At 37.8% G+C, this 17,474-nt stretch overlaps 1 protein-coding gene across 1 annotated transcript in view; it reads left to right on the top strand.

Moving 5' to 3' along the window:
- Nucleotides 1-17,180, top strand: part of LOC148948356 (putative extracellular sulfatase Sulf-1 homolog) — a 327,273-nt gene extending 310,093 nt beyond the window's left edge. Inside the window, exon 14 of the mRNA XM_089094900.1 lies at nt 16,968-17,180. Within this exon, the coding sequence (XP_088951026.1) occupies nt 16,968-17,040 (73 nt within the window). The 3' untranslated portion in view covers nt 17,041-17,180. The remainder of the gene's footprint in view (nt 1-16,967) is intronic.
- Nucleotides 17,181-17,474: the final 294 nt, after the last annotated feature.

The following is a 17,474-nucleotide window of genomic DNA, read 5'->3' as shown; positions in this document are numbered from 1 at the left end:
ACATATCAGCTAATATCCTAACGAAAAGTCTTGGTAAGCCTACCTTTAATAGTTCTAAGCACAGGAAAATCCTATCAATACTGTCGAAGGCCTTTTCTAGATCTAAAAATGCAACATACAACCTATTCTTCCCTTTTGTATATTTCTCTACAAGCGCCTGTAGGACTAAGACCCTATTAATAGCATTATATCCATCTCGAAATCCTGCCTGTTCCTCCTTCAAAATCCTATATTTTTCTAACCAATGAGCTAATCTAGCATCTAGTATTCTTTCTAATATTTTGCTAAGACTAGGTACTAAAGATATCGGTCGATAATTACTGTGATCCGCTGGGTCTCCCTTTTTGGATAGCGGCAAATCAAGGATGTTTTCCACGGTGAGGGCCATTTTCCAGAAGCCAGAACTGAGTTGAAGATAGCCAAGAAGATGGGCATAAATAAAAGTTGAAATTGTTTCAAGATCTTTGTTGGGACTCCATCGCTACCAAGAGCTGATCCACCTTCCATGGCGCTTATGCATTCTTGGATTTCTTCTTTCGATCCAGGTTTTATCAGATCATAATCGTGTTCTTTCAGTGGGAGACTAATCTCATTCTCTGTATTCGATAATTCGTCACTGAACCAGCAGTCAAACGAATAGTTTTCCTGAACCGCGTCGTTGTAGTATGTTGGCCATGTTTTCGGGTCAGGTACTGTTGGCTGGGCTATGGAGGCCCCTTTTTTTTTATCTTTCTCCAGAAAGACCGCATATCGCTCTTTTCATAAAACTGGATCAGCTCCTCCTTACCCTTTTGAATAGCCAGTCTCATCTTCTGTTTTAAAAGGCGTTTATACTCCCGGCGAGCATTTTTAAACCTTGTTTCTAGTCGAAGTCTATTTTGCTCTTTTTCTTCTTCCCTCAAAATCTCCAATTCTTTAATCAATTCTAATTTTTTTATTCTGCATTCCTCATCAAAAATTATATTTCCTTACAACCTCCTTTATTTCCTAGAACTGTACCTGCTATTTCAAGTAAAATCTCTGTGAACTCTTCTATCAATCTATCTTGGTTATTTATCTTCTCTAAATCACTTAGCCTTATAGCTACATCATCCTCTGAAAACGCTTCACTTAACTTAACTTTTTCTTCTGTAGATCATTCCCTAGGTATCTGACGTCTAACATTTTTATTATAAATACGACTTTCGCTTGAAATATCCCTCCTATGGGGAGCACTCCTTGATCTAATTTCTAAAAATACCGGTAGATGGTCCGATTCTACTAGCTTAAGTACATCCAAATTAAGGTAATTCGGATCCCAGCGAATGTCCACCGAAACATAATCAATTAAACTTCCTTTAGATATGCAGGTAAACTCACCCCGATTTCTATCCTTTCCAAATCTTCTATTTCCAATCATCAAACCCGCTTCTGCGCATAGTGTCAGCAACCTTCTTCCCCATTGATTTATTCTTCTTTTTTCATCCCTGCTAGCTCTAGGAAACCTGTAGACGGCTGAGACTGCTGACGGAATACCTGACATTAACACATCTTTTAATTCAACTTCATCACTAGTATAAGCATTAAAATCACCAATTAATATCAATCTATCATTTTCAAAATGAGCTCTTTTTCATCTATTTCTTTTACCAACAAATTCCACGTATCTTCATTTCGTTACGAGTTATTTTGAGGCGGAATATAAATCGATCCTATTACAATACACAGTCCATCCAAACATTCTAACCTAATCAAAATAACATTTTCTGATTTACTTTTCAGCTTTGTATAACTTTTGAAAGACTCATCTTTTATCAGCACTACAAGGCCTCCAAAATAACGATTGTTCAAAGCTAAGGCTCGCGATACACTTTCCACATTGAAACCTCTTACTTTCGGAGTTTCACTAGGGCAATACCAGGTTTCTATTAATGCTACAAAGTCCAAATTTGAGAATTAACTTTCCACAGAACTTAACTTATTTTTTATACCCTGTACATTCCAAGATACAAACTGCAGGGTTTGTGTATGACCTTGTCGATGCTATTGGGCTTCGTAATTACTCGGGGGGAAAGCTAACCGGTAATTATCGTCGCTCCTAGGCCTATTAATACCCCTGTACTGCCAAGGCTGATTTTGCTGTAGCTGGCTGAACGGGCGTGTGTTTTGCCTGTAAATTGGTGGACAATTCCCTTCAGTAACCCGACTTGTCAATGGCTCCTCATTTCTTTGCCGTACATTTCTAGCGGTGCGACTGTAAGTATTATGGACGGGGCTAATCTCGCTACTTTTACGACCTTTCCCTGTTCCTATTGTTTTTGGCAAGTTGCTGTTTCTTTCAACTATTGTGTTTGTTTCACTTTCATTACCAGAACAGTCCGACTGATCTGAAGGGCAATTCTGGACTGAGCTATGGTTATTTTCATCCGTATTAGCGACATTTATACCCCTGATCTCTGAGTTACTTTGCGCTGGATTAGGGGGCCTAATTGGGTGGCTTACTGTAATTTCTTTTACTTTTTGGCATTCACGGTCGTATGTGTACGTTTTACCTTCAATGATAAGCCTATCGCCTTTGAGTCGCGCATTTTGACTTTTTACAAGGGCTTGGAACAGCATTGGCTTTAAATTTTCTCAGCCTCGCGTTGATACGTAGTGTAGTCTGGAGCAACCCCTACGCCGTTCTGTTTCAATAAAAAAACTTTTCCTGAGAACTGCATTTCGTATTTCCAAGTCGTGCCACTTAACTATTACAGGGCCTGATCTCAGGCGGAAAGCATCCTTTATGTCCCTCCGAGAAAGCTGTAGGTTCGGGAGGCACCAGCTAAGAAACTCGCAAAGCTCATCCTTCAAACTCGACTGGGATGGATCTGTCACAGGAAAATTGTAAAACACGAGGTTATAACGCTTTATTCCTGCCTCCAATGAGTCAATTTTCTGCGTAGACTCCCTGAGTTTGTTCCTCATTTCCGCTAGATCGCTTGAAATTTCTGATTTTGTTGTATCTAGCTGTTTACTAAAACAATTCATTTTTGCCTCTATACCGGATAAGCTGATTGAGAGCTGTGGGATCAAATCCAGTTTGAAATTTATTTCACGCATAAACTAAGAAATAGCGTCGCGATCTGATGCATCTGGAAGTTGAAGTGACTGAATCTCGTTCCCCTCCATTTCTGCTTGCTTATTCAAGATAATTAAGATTGCCTACCTTATTCTCTGCCAGCAATATTCTCTGGCAGTAGAGTTTATTCGTTGCGTCCCGTTTTAGCCCGGGACACAGCTTTGTAGCGCTCTCTTCCTCAGTTGTCAAAGAAATGAATCTTTATCCGGAGACGCTGCTATGCTGGGAGGCGTAGCTAACTTGTCCCCGTCCTTGCGCACTGTATTGTGTATTAACTGTTTTAAACTAATAGATGTTATCGCTCTGAATGACCGATGAATACTTATGAATATATGACGGTGCACAAACGTGTAAAAGTACGTATAAAATCAAAATGTACTGTATGTACAGAAACTTGAGGCTGTTTTTTAGCTAAAATATTAGCAAATCTTGGCTCGATGTTACTAACGGCAATTATAAGGTCATTTTGTACACTCAGTCTGTTTCTGTGTTTGGTTTTGATCAATGACATTGCCGAAAATTACACTTAAACACAGATGAGTGGACCCGAATGGTAACAAAACAGACATGGCGATTTCACTTAGTTCCTTGTATTCTGCTTCCACCTCTAACTAAAACTGGGAAACATTTGCATATTGGAATTTCAGTTCTAAGGCGTGATCACTGGCAAGTTCGATCACATTCTCTATAAGCTTGTCACTAAGACCGGAGCTTGAGGTCACGTATCCAACAAATGGATTTTGGATCCAATCCTGGGTTCTATCTTTGGTCATAATCGACGATAAATATGACACAAGTTCATCTCGCAACTTTGTCAGATGCTGCCCAATACAATCACAGATTGTTTTGAGGTTATCAATTTCACTATCGTCCGCAAACTTGTCAAGGGTCGGAAACACACTTACGCTGTTTCTTTGAGCCTTTTTAAGCCAGAACTCCAATTTCTTGACGAAAGCACACATCTTGGAATTCAGGGAGAGTTCGTTCGTCCGCAAACATTGCATTGAGAGATTCAAGTCATTCAGTTTGTCGAAAACATCCTCAAGATAGGCCAGCCTGCAGACCTAGTCCTGGTTTTCCAAAGGTGAACTGAATGCAGGCTTTTCTTCCAGAAGAAACATATGAACTTCTTGCCGAAGCTCGAAAAGTCTGTTTAATACAGCGAACCAGCGAACTTCTGTGTGCAGAAGTAAATGTTGGTGTTCCGAACCCATCTCTTGACAGAGCACCTTGAACAGTCTTGAGTTCAGTTGTCGGGCTTTTTATTGAAGTTGATCACTTTAACAGCCTCGTTGAGGGTCTCGTGCTGATGTGTGTTCATCCTTGTCGATGCAGGAGCTTGCCTGTGGATGATGCAGTGCAACCACTTCACCTTTTGGATTTTTCTTCATTATCCAGCCCATGAGCCAATTGTTCTTCCCTTTTATGGCGCCAGCCCCATAGCTAAAAACTGATAGACACCAGTCCCACAAGATTTCCTCTTCTGCGAAGAATTTGTCAATCACCTTGAATAGTTCTTCTCCTGTTGTTCTTGTCTGTAGGTTTTGAAAAAACAGAATATTTACTCTTATGTTAGAACAGTCTTGATATTGGAAAAAGACGATCACCTGGGCTTCACCTGACACATCCGTGTTTTCGTTAAGCTGTAACGCCAGCATCTTTGTCACCTTTATTTGCTGAACAACCTGCATGACAATATCGCTTGCAATGTCTTCTATCCTTCTGAAACAGTATTGTTCGACACAGGTATAGACTGAAGGGCAGTAGCAGTTTTCCTATCAAACATTATTTCACTAACTTTCACTAGTGCTGGTAATATCAGACTTTTGGCAATGGTGTGTGGTTTTTTTCTGTTTCGCAACTAAAGAGGACACAGCATATGAAGCCAGGAGAGCCTTGGAAGAAAATTATACAACTTTTGCAATTTCCAAACAGTTACTAATGAATGGCTCTTGTTTACGCTTGAAAAACTCTATCGACTCACCGACATGAGAAGGGTGCACATTACTGAGATGTCGGTTCATATGCGCAGGTTTCATGGAAATGTTGGCCAAGACTTAACCACAAAGATCGAACTGTGCATTCACTGGATAAGACTTTGTCGCACTAAATCCGAGTCCTATGTATTCTGACAAATATCGACGCACTTTGACCGAACATGATTCGTCATATTTCCTCTTCTTTGGTGCAGGTTATTAGTTTGGGGTACCATCATTTGGCTTCTTGTTATTCCTGATAAGGAATCTATCCATGTTTGTTTGTAACCACAATTCCCGAACTTTGTGTTTCAACAGATGACAAGATAACTGAAATCGCTGGGTTCAGATTGTCTGTGACTAAACTGATCGAGACCTCATGGCTATGGAGAAAAATTGGCGGGTTATTGAAAGCGAAAGTGAACGAGACCTTACGACTATGGAGCAAAATTAGCGGGTTACTGAAAGCGAAAGTTTTGAAAATGAGTCTGAAATTAAGTACAATGGGTTATCTGATTTCGAGGAAAATGTTTGAAATGAGTCAGAAAAAAGTTTTAAAGTTGTAGATTAAATTCATTTTAGGACCTTCGCGTACCCCCTGCGAGGGTTTGCCGTACCCCCTGGGGTATACGTACCACTGGTTGGGAGCTACTGCCCTAGAGGCATTGTTATATGTCCTTTGGACTATTTTGAATAAAATCGTTATCTCACAGTTTCAATCAGGTGCGTTTGGTGAAAAGAGGGTTTGTCAGGGGAAGGGTATGGATGCCTCCATCACTTTTGGCTCTTAAAAGGGAACTAGAACTTCCAAATTACAACGAAATGAGCCTCCTCTAAAGTAAAACAGCCATCCCTTCCATAAAAATTTTAAACGCCCTGAGAAAAGCTTTTTTAAAAACGATTGTCTCAAAATTTCTATCAGTTGCATTTCGGGAAAACACGATGTGTTTGTGTGTGTGTGGGGGGGGGGCTAGCTGCCCTATGATCACTTTTACTCTTAATAAGGACACTATAAATTTTGATTACCAATCCAGTGACTCCCCTCCAAAGTATTTATGACCACCTTTTCCATAAAAAACATATATGCCCCCAGGGCAAAACTTAAAGAGCTGGTTTGTGGGGATAGCAACAAAATTGCTATCTTTTAATTTTGATGTGTTTGAGGAAATGATGGGCATTCGGGGGGGGGGGGGATTGCTCTCAAATCTCTTTTGACTTTTAAAAAGGGCGCTATAACTTCCAATTTCAAACCAAATGAACCCCATTTGAAGTTTGTACAACCAACCATTCCATAAAGACCTTATATGCCCAAGTACACAACCTACAACCCCTTTCCCCAGGGCATTGGGTGGGATAAACCCTAGAGGCGTTGTTATATTCTTTGGACTATTTTGAATACAATTGTTCTCTAACAATTTCAATCAGATACGTTTGGTGAAAATACACGCAGTCGAGGGGAGGGGGCTAGTTATCCTCCATCACTTTTGAAAATTAAAGGGAACTAGAACTTCCAATGTTCTACGAAATGACCCTCCTATAAAGTTTATACAACCATCTATTCTAAAAAAAAAACATAAATGCCCCTGGGGCATAACTTACAACACTTACCCCCAGCCTTTGTTTTTTTTTAACCTCAAAAGTTTTGTTATACGATCTTTGGACTATTTTGAATAAATGGTTCTCTCAAAATTTATATTCGATGCATTTTGGGAAAATACGTCGTGGTGGGGGAGGGATGTGTAGCTGCCTTTCGATCACTTGGACTCTTGAAAAGGTGGCTAGGACTTCTGATTACTAATTCAATAACCCAATCTCTGAACCTAGTGCTACAACGCTTTCTATAAAAATATTATATGCCCCCAGGGCATAACATACAAACCTAGGCTTGAGGGCTGTTGCCATCCTCAAAGACCTAATTTCCAGAACTTTCAAATCCGTTGAACAAGATGTCTATCTCAAAATTTTGATTGGTTGTGTTTGATGGTGGGCGCTAGAAAGGAGTTAGTTGCCCTCCAATCACTTTCGATTCCCTTTTCTTATTCTGCTTCCCTTATTGATAATTTGTTTACGAATCTGGAACTAAAGTCTAGTGATGTAGTTATTGAAGATTTTTCAGACCATTTGATGCTTGTGACCGACCTTAACTTGGTTACAGAGTTTAATAGCCCTACTAAAAGAAAAATGAGAATGACTAACAGAAACTCCTTAAGTAAACTTAAAGTATTGCTTTCTTCAAGTGATTTTTCTTCTTGTTTAGAGTCTTCGGATCCGGATTTTGCTGCTGATTTTTTTTGTGAATCAGTTTAAACGTTGTTTCAATAATGCTTTGCCTCTCCGCCAAATATCAAGAAGAAATAGTATAAAGCCGATTAAGCCTTGGATATCTCCTGGATTGCTGGTATCAATAAAAAATAAGAATCTGCTATATAAGGCATACTTAATGCATCCATCTGAAGTTAAACTAGCTGAATTTCGCATATACAAAATTATTTAACAAAAATTTTAAGATCAGGAAAAAGTCATTACTTCGCCGAACCATTTGTTGAAGCAGTAGGGTCCCCCAAGAAGACATGGAGATAATTAATAAGTGCTTAGGAAAGCATAAGACCCATGATCTTCCTGATGAATTAATAGCTGAAGATGGAACTAAACTTGCGACAGGGAAAGTAGAAGTTGTCAATGTATTAAATATACACTAATTGACGAGGAAACCGCGTCAACTGCTGGAAACAACCTGGCCCGTCATCTAAATAATGAAACTGGAGAGGATTTTCAATCATATCTACCTCCGTCTCACAATTGATCCATTTTTCTTACTCCTGTAACCCCAGATGAAATTTTACTTACAACAAACCTTTTAAAGAATGGATCTTCGGAAGGGATTAATTGCATAGCATCAAATACTGTAATCGAGCTTTCCCATGTGTTCAACATCTATTTTAAAATCGGAAGATTTCCTTCTTGTTTCAAGTCTGCAAGAATTATCTCTTTGTATAAAGGAGGAGACCCGAAGAACCCAACAAACTATCGGCCGATTTCAATCCTGTCTACATTTGGGAAGTTGCTCGAAAAGTGCCTGTATAACCGTATAGTCAGCTTTTTAATGAAATCTAAATTTTTGAGTCCGATGCAATTTGAGTTCCGGAAGTGTCACTCTACTGAGCATGCTATTACGGCAAACTCAGTTTGTTCATGACGCCCTCGACAAAGGTGATATTCCTGCTACAATTTTTATTGACATTAAAAAGGCATTTGATACGATTTTCCATAAAATATTGCATACTAAACTTGATAACTGCGGCATAAGAGGCCCAGTTAACGACTTAGTAATGTTATACCTTAAAAACCGAAATCAGTATGTAGACGGAGGCAATACTTCGTCCTCCTCAGTATCTCAATCTCAGTCAGTTGGTGTCCCACAAGGCTTTATTTTGGGTCCACTCCTATTTCTTATCTATGTTAATGATATCAGTAATAGCATCAAAGATATTGGCCTTAACACATTATTTGCCGATGACACGACATGCAATGTCAGCGGACCCGACTCTAGATCTTTGAAGCTTAGGTTGGAATTAGCATTGAAGAGGCTTATATTATGGTTTTCGATAGATAAATTGACTATTAATTGTACTAAGACAAAACTCATCATCTTCTCTCGTACTGGGAAAACAGCACCGGAAATCATGATGATTAATATTCAAGGCCTACCCATTGAAATTGAAAGAGTTGATGATATTAAATATCTCGGGAAAATACTGGATTCAAGTTTATCATTTAAAAGCCATGCAATTTATCTTCGAATGAAACTGGCAAGAAATATTGGATTGATGAATCGTCTAAAATTTGTTCTGCCGTTTTTTGCCCTGAAATCTCTTTATCATTGTCTAGTGCATTCATATATAAATTACTGTCTCATTATTTTTTGGAATACTTTTAAACTCATATTCTTCCTCTTCAGAGGCAACAAAATAAAGCTCTGTGTCTATTGAAAAATTGCCTGTCTAGCCTGTTTTCTTACCCTTGTAAATTGTCAACAAAAAGTATGTATCAAATTTTAAATATCCTTCCACTGGATCTTTTCCCTTCTTTCCATTCTGTTCTTTATATGATTATACACGTTCAAGGTCTTTTGCCTGAGTATTTTTATTTGCATAATGAATTTTTGCAGGATGATAATCAGGTTTTTCATGCATATTGATCCTATGACATTTTTATAGTTCATCAGGCTTCTATAAAATCTGAAAGGATCTATTTTTCCCTTCGGCATAGTGTTAAAAATAATCGGAATACATTTCATAGTTTTATTCATTTGAACAATTCGTTGGTTAATAATAAAATTAGATTAATATATCAGTTAATCAGTAATTATTAATTTGATGTATTTTCTGGGGTGGATGCTCCTCATTTCATTTTATTTATTTGGTTATTTTGATTCTATTGGATTTTGTTTGTTGTTACCATATGGAGAGTTGAAGAGCAATTTTTTTATTCCAGTATCTGGAGATAGTATTATTTGTTTATTGTTGAGTGCATATAAACCCACATATGAAACACAGAGAGGAGAGAAAGTAACAAAATGAAAAATAAAATAAAAAAGGGTGAAAAAACGAGGATTTTGTCAGCCAGTGGTGAAACCATGAAGATGAAAATATAAGCAAATATTTCGACAAGGACCTCCGCCAAGTCGTCCTCAGTGCTAAAAAAAAAACGAAAAAAAACAAAAAAAAAAAAAAAAAATCGAAAATCTAACCTTTCGAAGTTTACCTTACAAAGACAGAAGTGTCTGTTCTGTCTTTGTAAGGTAAACTTCGAAAGGTTAGATTTTCGTTTTTTTTTCTTTTTTTCGTTTTTTTCTTTTTTGTTTAGCACTGAGGACGACTTGGCGGAGGTCCTTGTCGAAATATTTGCTTATATTTTCATCTTCATGGTTTCGCCACTGACTGACAAAATCCTCGTTTTTTCACCCTTTTTGATTTTATTTTTCATTTTGTTACTTTCTCTCCTCTCTGTGTTTCATTTGTCATGTATAGCCAGTGTGGTCTAAGAATGTATTTGTATAAACCCACATACACTGTGAGCCATTAATTTGATAGTTTTGTCTAAACATTTTTTATTGATTAATAAAGAACTAACTTGACTATTAAAAAGGGCACTAGCCCTGTGAATTTCCGATCGAATGAAACCTTTTTGAAATTTCTATGACACCGTTTCTATAAAAACCTTATATTACCCCTGGGCATAATTTACAACCCTTGCCCTGGGGGCTGGGGGGAGTGTCCTCCTCAAAGACATAATTTCCAGATCCTTCAACTACGTTGAACAAAATGGCCATCTCAAAGTTTTGATTAGATATGTTTGGGGAAACGGTGGGCGTGAGAGGGGTTGCCCTCCAATCACTTTTTACTATTAAAAAGAGCACTAACCTTTTCAATTTACAACCGAATGAGCTCTTTGAAGTTTCTACGACAACCCTTTATATAAAAACCTTATATGCCCCCAGGCCACAACTTACAACCATTGCCCTGAAGGGTGTGGGAGTTATCATACTCAAAGACCTAATTAACAGAATTTTCAACTACGTTGAACAAAATGGCTATTTCAAAATTTTGTTTGGGTGTGTTTGGGAAAATATTGGGTAGGAGGGGAGAGTTAGTTGCACCCAATCACTTTTGACTTTGAAAAAGAGCAGTAGCCCTTTCAGTTTTCAATCGAATGAGCCTTTTTTGAAGTTTCTATGACAAAAATTTCTATAAAAACCCGTATATGTTGCCAGGGCATAACTTACAATCCTTGGCCTGAGGGTTGTATGTGTGTGTGTGTGTGGGAGGGGGATTCTCATCCTCAAAGACATGATTTCTAGCACTTCCAACTGCTTTGAAAAAATGGCTATCTTTACATTTTGATTGGAAGTGTTTGGGAAAATGGTGGGCGTGAGAGGGGTTATTTGCCCTCCAATCACTTTTGAATGTTAAAAAGGGCACTAGCCCTTTCAATTTTTAATCGAATGAGCTCTTTTTGAAGTTTCTACGACAACATGTTCTGTGAAAAACCTTATATTCCCTCAGGGTATAACTTAAGACCCTTACCCTGAGGGCTGGGGGGGGGGGCTGATGGTTGTAATCTTCAAAGACTTAATATCCAGAACTTTCAACTACGTTGAATAAAATGGTTACCTCAAAATTTTAATTGGATGTGTTTGGGGAAATTGTGGGTGTGAGGGGGGGGGGATTAGTTGCCCTCCAATAACTTGGACTATTAAAAGGACACTAGCCCTTTCAATTTCCAATCGAGATAGCTTCTTTCGAAGTTTCTGCGACAAAGCTATTTACAAAAACTATATATACCCCCAGGGCATAATTTACAACCCTTGCCCTGAGGTGTGTGTGGGGTTTGTCATCCTCAAAGACATAATTTTCAGAACTTTCAACTAAGTTGAACAAAATGGTTATCTCAAAGCTTTGATTGTATGTGTTTGGGGAAAAGGTGGGAGTGAGAGGGGATTAGTTGCTTTCCAATCACTTTCGACTATTGAAAAGGGCACTAGCCCTTTCAATTTCTAATCAAATAAGCCCTTTTTGAATTTTTAATGACAACGCTTGCTATAAAAACCTTATATGCCCCCAGGCATAACTTACAAACCTTGCCTTGAGGGCTCTGAGGGGGTGATCATCCTCAAAGACCTAATTTCCAGAACTTTCAACTACGTTGAACAAAATAGATATCTCAAAATGTTGATTGCATGTGTTTGGGGAAATGTGGTGAGATGGGGGTTAGTTGCCCTCCAATCACTTTTAACTATTAGAGTTTTAATAAGAGATCCGAACAAACGACAGAAAACCGATACCCCACATAGTGTTCCAGACGTAAGTTACCACCTGATTAGCTATCACTGGGTAACTTACACGATGATAGTAAGTTTTTAGGTTAAACTTACTGGTAAGTTTCATAAGTGATAAGCTTATGTTTTTGATGAACAAAAATGTTCTCAATTAAAACAAATCCATCCGTAAGAGAGATGCTACTTCTCTAAAATTTATCTGAAAAAAAATACTCATCAGATTCAATGCATGATTCATACCCCTTTGAGCTTATGCTGATATCGCTGTTTCGGACTACCTCTTGGTCATTTCCTGCCTGAGTAAAAAAAAGAAAAAAGGGGATTCGTGATGAGTCAGTCAGTCTGAATAAATAAGACGTTCATAGCAGAGGTCAATTTAATTTGGTGAGTTTTTGACTTTTGACTCGAACGTTTTGACTGGCTATCTTATAACTATAGAATGAATAAGCAGTGAACTATATATCCGGCTATAACGTGGGTAGTAAGGCCTATTAATAAAAAATATTCCCGTCCAATCTCTTCTAAGGTAGCATTGCAATGGTGACACAGCAGCAACTAGTGCTCAAACATAAATATTTCCCATCATCCCACTAGATTCTTAATTATTTCTGGATGAAGTGTCGTTATAAGGAGGTTTCCACAAAATCAAGTTGAATTTTTTCTTTGGAACCTAGGGTTTCGAATGTATATTTGCGCTGGCTTTTGCCAAGGTTTCGACTTTTTATCTTATTTTACTGTCTTAACCAAGTCTGCCTCAATTTCTTTAGTTGTTAGTCCATCCGTCCATCACTGCATATGTTTATCAAATAATTTTTATGGTTTATTTTTTATCATTCGTTAGTATCGGCTAAAAAAAAAACGCACATTTGATTTTTAATTCGTTTTACTCCTATTGTTACCAGCTTTTATTCTGCTTGGTTGACCCTGTCAACAAAGAGTGTCTCCATAAAGAAACCATTGTTAATGGTAGTCGTGTTACCAAAGCTTTCTGCAAGCATTGCGATTGTTCATTAGCCAAAAATACTTGTCGCCAAAAGCATCACCTTGCGCTATGTGAATAGGCATCAATTGACATCCGTGAATGTTATGATATACAGAAATCATCCATCCATAAGAAAAGCGCTGCTGCAACAAAGAACCTCATGAAGAAGGAGTTGCATGAAAGAGGCAATGGCACAGAATCTGAAGATTTCGGCACGGATTTCTACAGTTCTGACGAAGGTGGCTCTAATCAAGTTCCAGTACTTACAAACGCTTTGAGTGGAACATCATCGCTTCCCATTCCTTCTGGGTCTTCTGTTCCGACTCTGCTTGTTCATTCAAGTTCTTTCTGTTTCATATGTTTGCAAAGTGGCGCAGCAACCGAAAACCAAAACGTGTTTTCAAAAAGTGACCATAGAACAACCGGAAGCCTGGCACAAAGCTTGGACTCGTGGATTTTATGCATGCAATATACCATTCGCTGTGGTAAAAAATGAATATTTTACAGAGGCGATAAAAGCTATAAATCCACATATTTATTTATTTATTTAGTAATACCAAATACGGTAAGCTTAACAAGCTTGTTAAGCTTACCGTATTTCGGATCACAAAGTATTTTGGATACCAAATTTTGGATCACAAAGGGCGAATCAAGTAGCTGGATGAATGCTTTGCTGATGCTTTGCTTTGTCCTGATGGATGTGCAGATATTAGACGTGAACGCACTGTTAACTATGTCCTTGTCACTGACAAAGCTCTCTTCCCGAAATCAGTAGAAACTGGCGACAGGCGGTACACTGTGCAGTTTGTAGCTAATGAACTGGATAGAGTTTTTAAAGTTTGGTGCCCTGCTATGACTCGAGACAGGAATGCAATGATAGGGATTGACGCCATTTGCCTTGTTAATAAATTAAAGCAAAAATATCCCCGCCTTCAAACCATTGGGGGTATCCATCACCTTTTGAATCTAATTGCCCTAGATACTATAAAAAGCTTAGACCAATATGTCAATAATATCTTTAAGGTCTCCACATTTGTCTCGTCCCATCACATGGCTCAAGTTGTCCTTAACAAAAAGCAGATTGCACTTTTTGACAAAACTATCAGCCCAGAACTACCTATCAAAGCTCGTTGGGGATCTATCTACCGATCTATGCACTTCATGAAAAAGTTGTGGGAACCTTAGCGCTTTATGTAAATCGAAAGAAGGTGTGATATCAATGAGGGTACTGAGGATATCAGAAAAGTGTTGTTCGGTATTGTGAAACTTAATCAATTGACGGATTGTCTGAAATTTTTGAATCCAATTTCACTTGGCTGTTACTTCTTTGAAGGAGAAGAAGCTGTTGCTTCTAGCGTCATCCGTACTTAAATTTGCTACAGGGCATTTTTGGGAGACTGTACCGTTTTTGCCAGTCTCGAAGGCCGAGGAAAGGAAAATCCACAAGTACCTAGAAAATAGAAGGATATTTGCATATGATCCTGCCCTGTCTGCAGCTACTCTACTTGACCCGCTTTTTGGTGCATACTCACTGGCAAAGGATGAGTTTACGGGTGTAGTAAGTCGAATTAGTGAGCTTGCTAAATTTTCCTACTAATTTTGGAATGATGGCGATTCATTTAACGAAAGATCTAAAGCTGACTTTGTCGGGGTTTTGGAACACAGAACTCTGTAGCTACATCTTCAAAAGTGGCCTGTTTTTTTTTGTTTTTTTTTTCTTGCGAAGCTGGTACTTACGGTAGGAGCTGTAAATGGCCAGGTTATAGAATAGTACAGACCCACCGTAGAAACGACAACAAGCATGAAACAGCGAACAAAACTCTATGGTCGGTCAGTCACTCAATAGAAAAAAAAATGAGCATCGGATGAGCATTATCTGAAGCCTAAAATGTAATTTTTTTTAAATATTACCTTCCATGTAAACGAAGTCGGAAGTAAAACAATAAAATGATGCAAAAATAATATTTTTTTCTTATCAATCTGTCAGAGAAGAGAGAATATTTTCTTTTAAATTAATGAGTGTTTGAAACTTACCACTTATGCCGTAACTTACGGTAACTAACCAAAGTTACCGGTAACTTATTGGGTAAGAGTAAGTTTCGAAACTTACCGGTAAATCTTGGACACAAACACCACACACATAATTTCTTTAAAATTTTAGAACAGCTATTTAATTTCCCTCATTTTGTGCCGGACATAGAAATATTCAGTTTTAATGAAACTAACCTCATCAGAAACTGAGAATTTGGTTTTGTTCTATCAAAGGGAGTAGAGCTTGCTTTCTAAAGTTTAGGAAAGGGCAGTCCTTAAAAATCTTTTATGATATGTGCTGAAAAACGCTGAAAATCTGTCCAAAAGAAATGTCCTTTGATTAACGCCACTGGTTTGGGAGTTCCTGTGGTATCAACCGCTTTGACTGAGATACTGGCAGACACAGTTCCACAGTCTTTTCAATCAAGTTGGATTGTCAAACCACAAATTCTGAATAATTTTTTATGATAACCAGTCCCCTAGGAGAATTTGCTAATTGGCCTTTTGTCCTTGAGACTGTCCACCGACGATTTTGAAGCCATCGAATCGTCTTAATCAAAAGCCTATAAGCTTTTGCGTATTATATTTAGAGTCGTGCAATATTTACAGTGATGGCTGATTTTAGACCGACAAACACCATTAGAATAGAAACCAACTACTTAAATGTTTTTTATATATGACCCAGTCTGTTGACTAGCTCTCATTTTGGTTTTAAAGAAATATATCATGATTATTTTCAGAAAAGTCCAGAATGAAGCCGTCTTGATAGTGTGAGGACTACGATTCAACCTTAGAATTTGTTTCATAATTAGATATTTTTTGTTGGGTTGATACAAATGAATGAATTTCAAGAGTTTATTTTATAGTTTGTTTGTTTTTCATTTCAATTCTAAAGTATGTTTTCAACTTGTGTATTAGTGGCTGTTGATATTAGGCCAATCATCTAATCAGACGACAAGCAGATTGTCTACGAATGGTGTGGGAGGATGATGTAAGGAAAGATTTAATGGAAACTGAATCTTCTTGGGGGGGGGGGGGTGTAAAAAGGGTGGCTTTGAATAGAATGGGATGGAGGAGGAGCGTGCAAATTTGTGTTAGGCTCAGGCGGCTTGGTGCTGCAGTGAAATGTTAGTAGTAGTATTTTTGATATTATGGCTGGTGAAAGCAGGCTATTATCAACCTTATAAATCAATCTGTTAATTTTGTATGCTGTTCAATAATTTTGCAGTAACTAAAGTAATTTTTTTCTTTAATTTTGAAGATGATTTATATACTAAGAATTGTACACTAATCATTTTGAAAATGATTTACATACTATACTTGACCCACAGTTTATATAATTATCCAGTAAGCTTATCGAAGATCATTTCTGGTCGTCGTTTTCAATGCGAACAAAAGGCTCCTCCTACTTCTTCGTTCATTTATGGATCAGTGTGTTTGCGTCTATCAATGAGAAATGGTTACTAAGTGTATTAATCGTAATAGAGGGTTTCAACTTGTTTCCGATTGTTTCGCGCTTAACTTGTCTACCCGTGAAAAGATCTGATGCCGCCTATGTTTCTACGTTCTCTGGAGCACTCGCACCCCGGTCCGGGTTTTTATAATGGGTGAGATAAGGAATGATCATACTGGATAATTATATAAACTGTGACTTGAACTGTGTACTAAAATTTAAAATTGTCGCAGCTAGTGTGACACAAAACCCACCTAAAAGACAGGATATGCCTTCAGGCGTAGAAAAGTCCTAGAATAGCCTGCAGAAAATAGACTAATTTGCTCTCAATTGACTTTCATTGATTGTGATATTGGTGAAAGTTTCGCAAAGCAAATTTGAGCAAAATCTGACAGTAGTAGTCGTAGCCGTTATAATGATTTTTTTTTATTATTTAATGCATGTTTGTGCTTAATATAAAGTTCAAAAGGTACAATTAGAAGGACTCGAATCGATCTTAAAAGGGCTACGAATGACTTGTTCTGAGTCTTGTCAGAATCCTTATCGTTCCATGTTTTTATATCTGTGCATATTTTTCTTTATTTTAGGAAGCATAAGAAACTGAAGTATCTGCCTGAATGGGGTCATTACAAGAAGAAAGGACGAAGTAGACATACTTAGTTATTAAATACTGTCACGGAAGGTCTGATATTAATTTTGAATATTATACCATTTTCGAGCTTCCTGATTTGTGCCAATTTTGTTCCTATCACATGTTTCTGTTAAAAAATCTTTTGTTTAATACAAAATTTCCCTTTTGATATCTATGCACTATTTGATGGATTCTTGTTTTTATATATCATACATATATTCATTGTGGGAGTGACCTAGCCTTGACCGAAAACGTTCAATGGATTACTTGTAGGTTTATAAAGTTTTCTGGATAATTATTTCGTTTGCGTTGATGTGATCCTTATTTTAATTTTGTAACAAAAACCAATCTTCACGTTCGAGTGTGGAAGAAGCGTAGTCAGGACTATTTCTTCCAGCAAATCAACAAAACTGTCTTGATTTTTTAGCTATTGTTTAACTGAAGTAATACCCCCTCCATTGAT

Source organism: Artemia sp. Qi Xiang Cuo, chromosome 9, assembly GCF_049724085.1.
Source record: "Artemia sp. Qi Xiang Cuo chromosome 9, ASM4972408v1, whole genome shotgun sequence".
Classification (NCBI taxonomy): domain Eukaryota; kingdom Metazoa; phylum Arthropoda; class Branchiopoda; order Anostraca; family Artemiidae; genus Artemia; species Artemia sp. Qi Xiang Cuo.
This window is presented reverse-complemented; position numbering and strand designations above follow the sequence as displayed.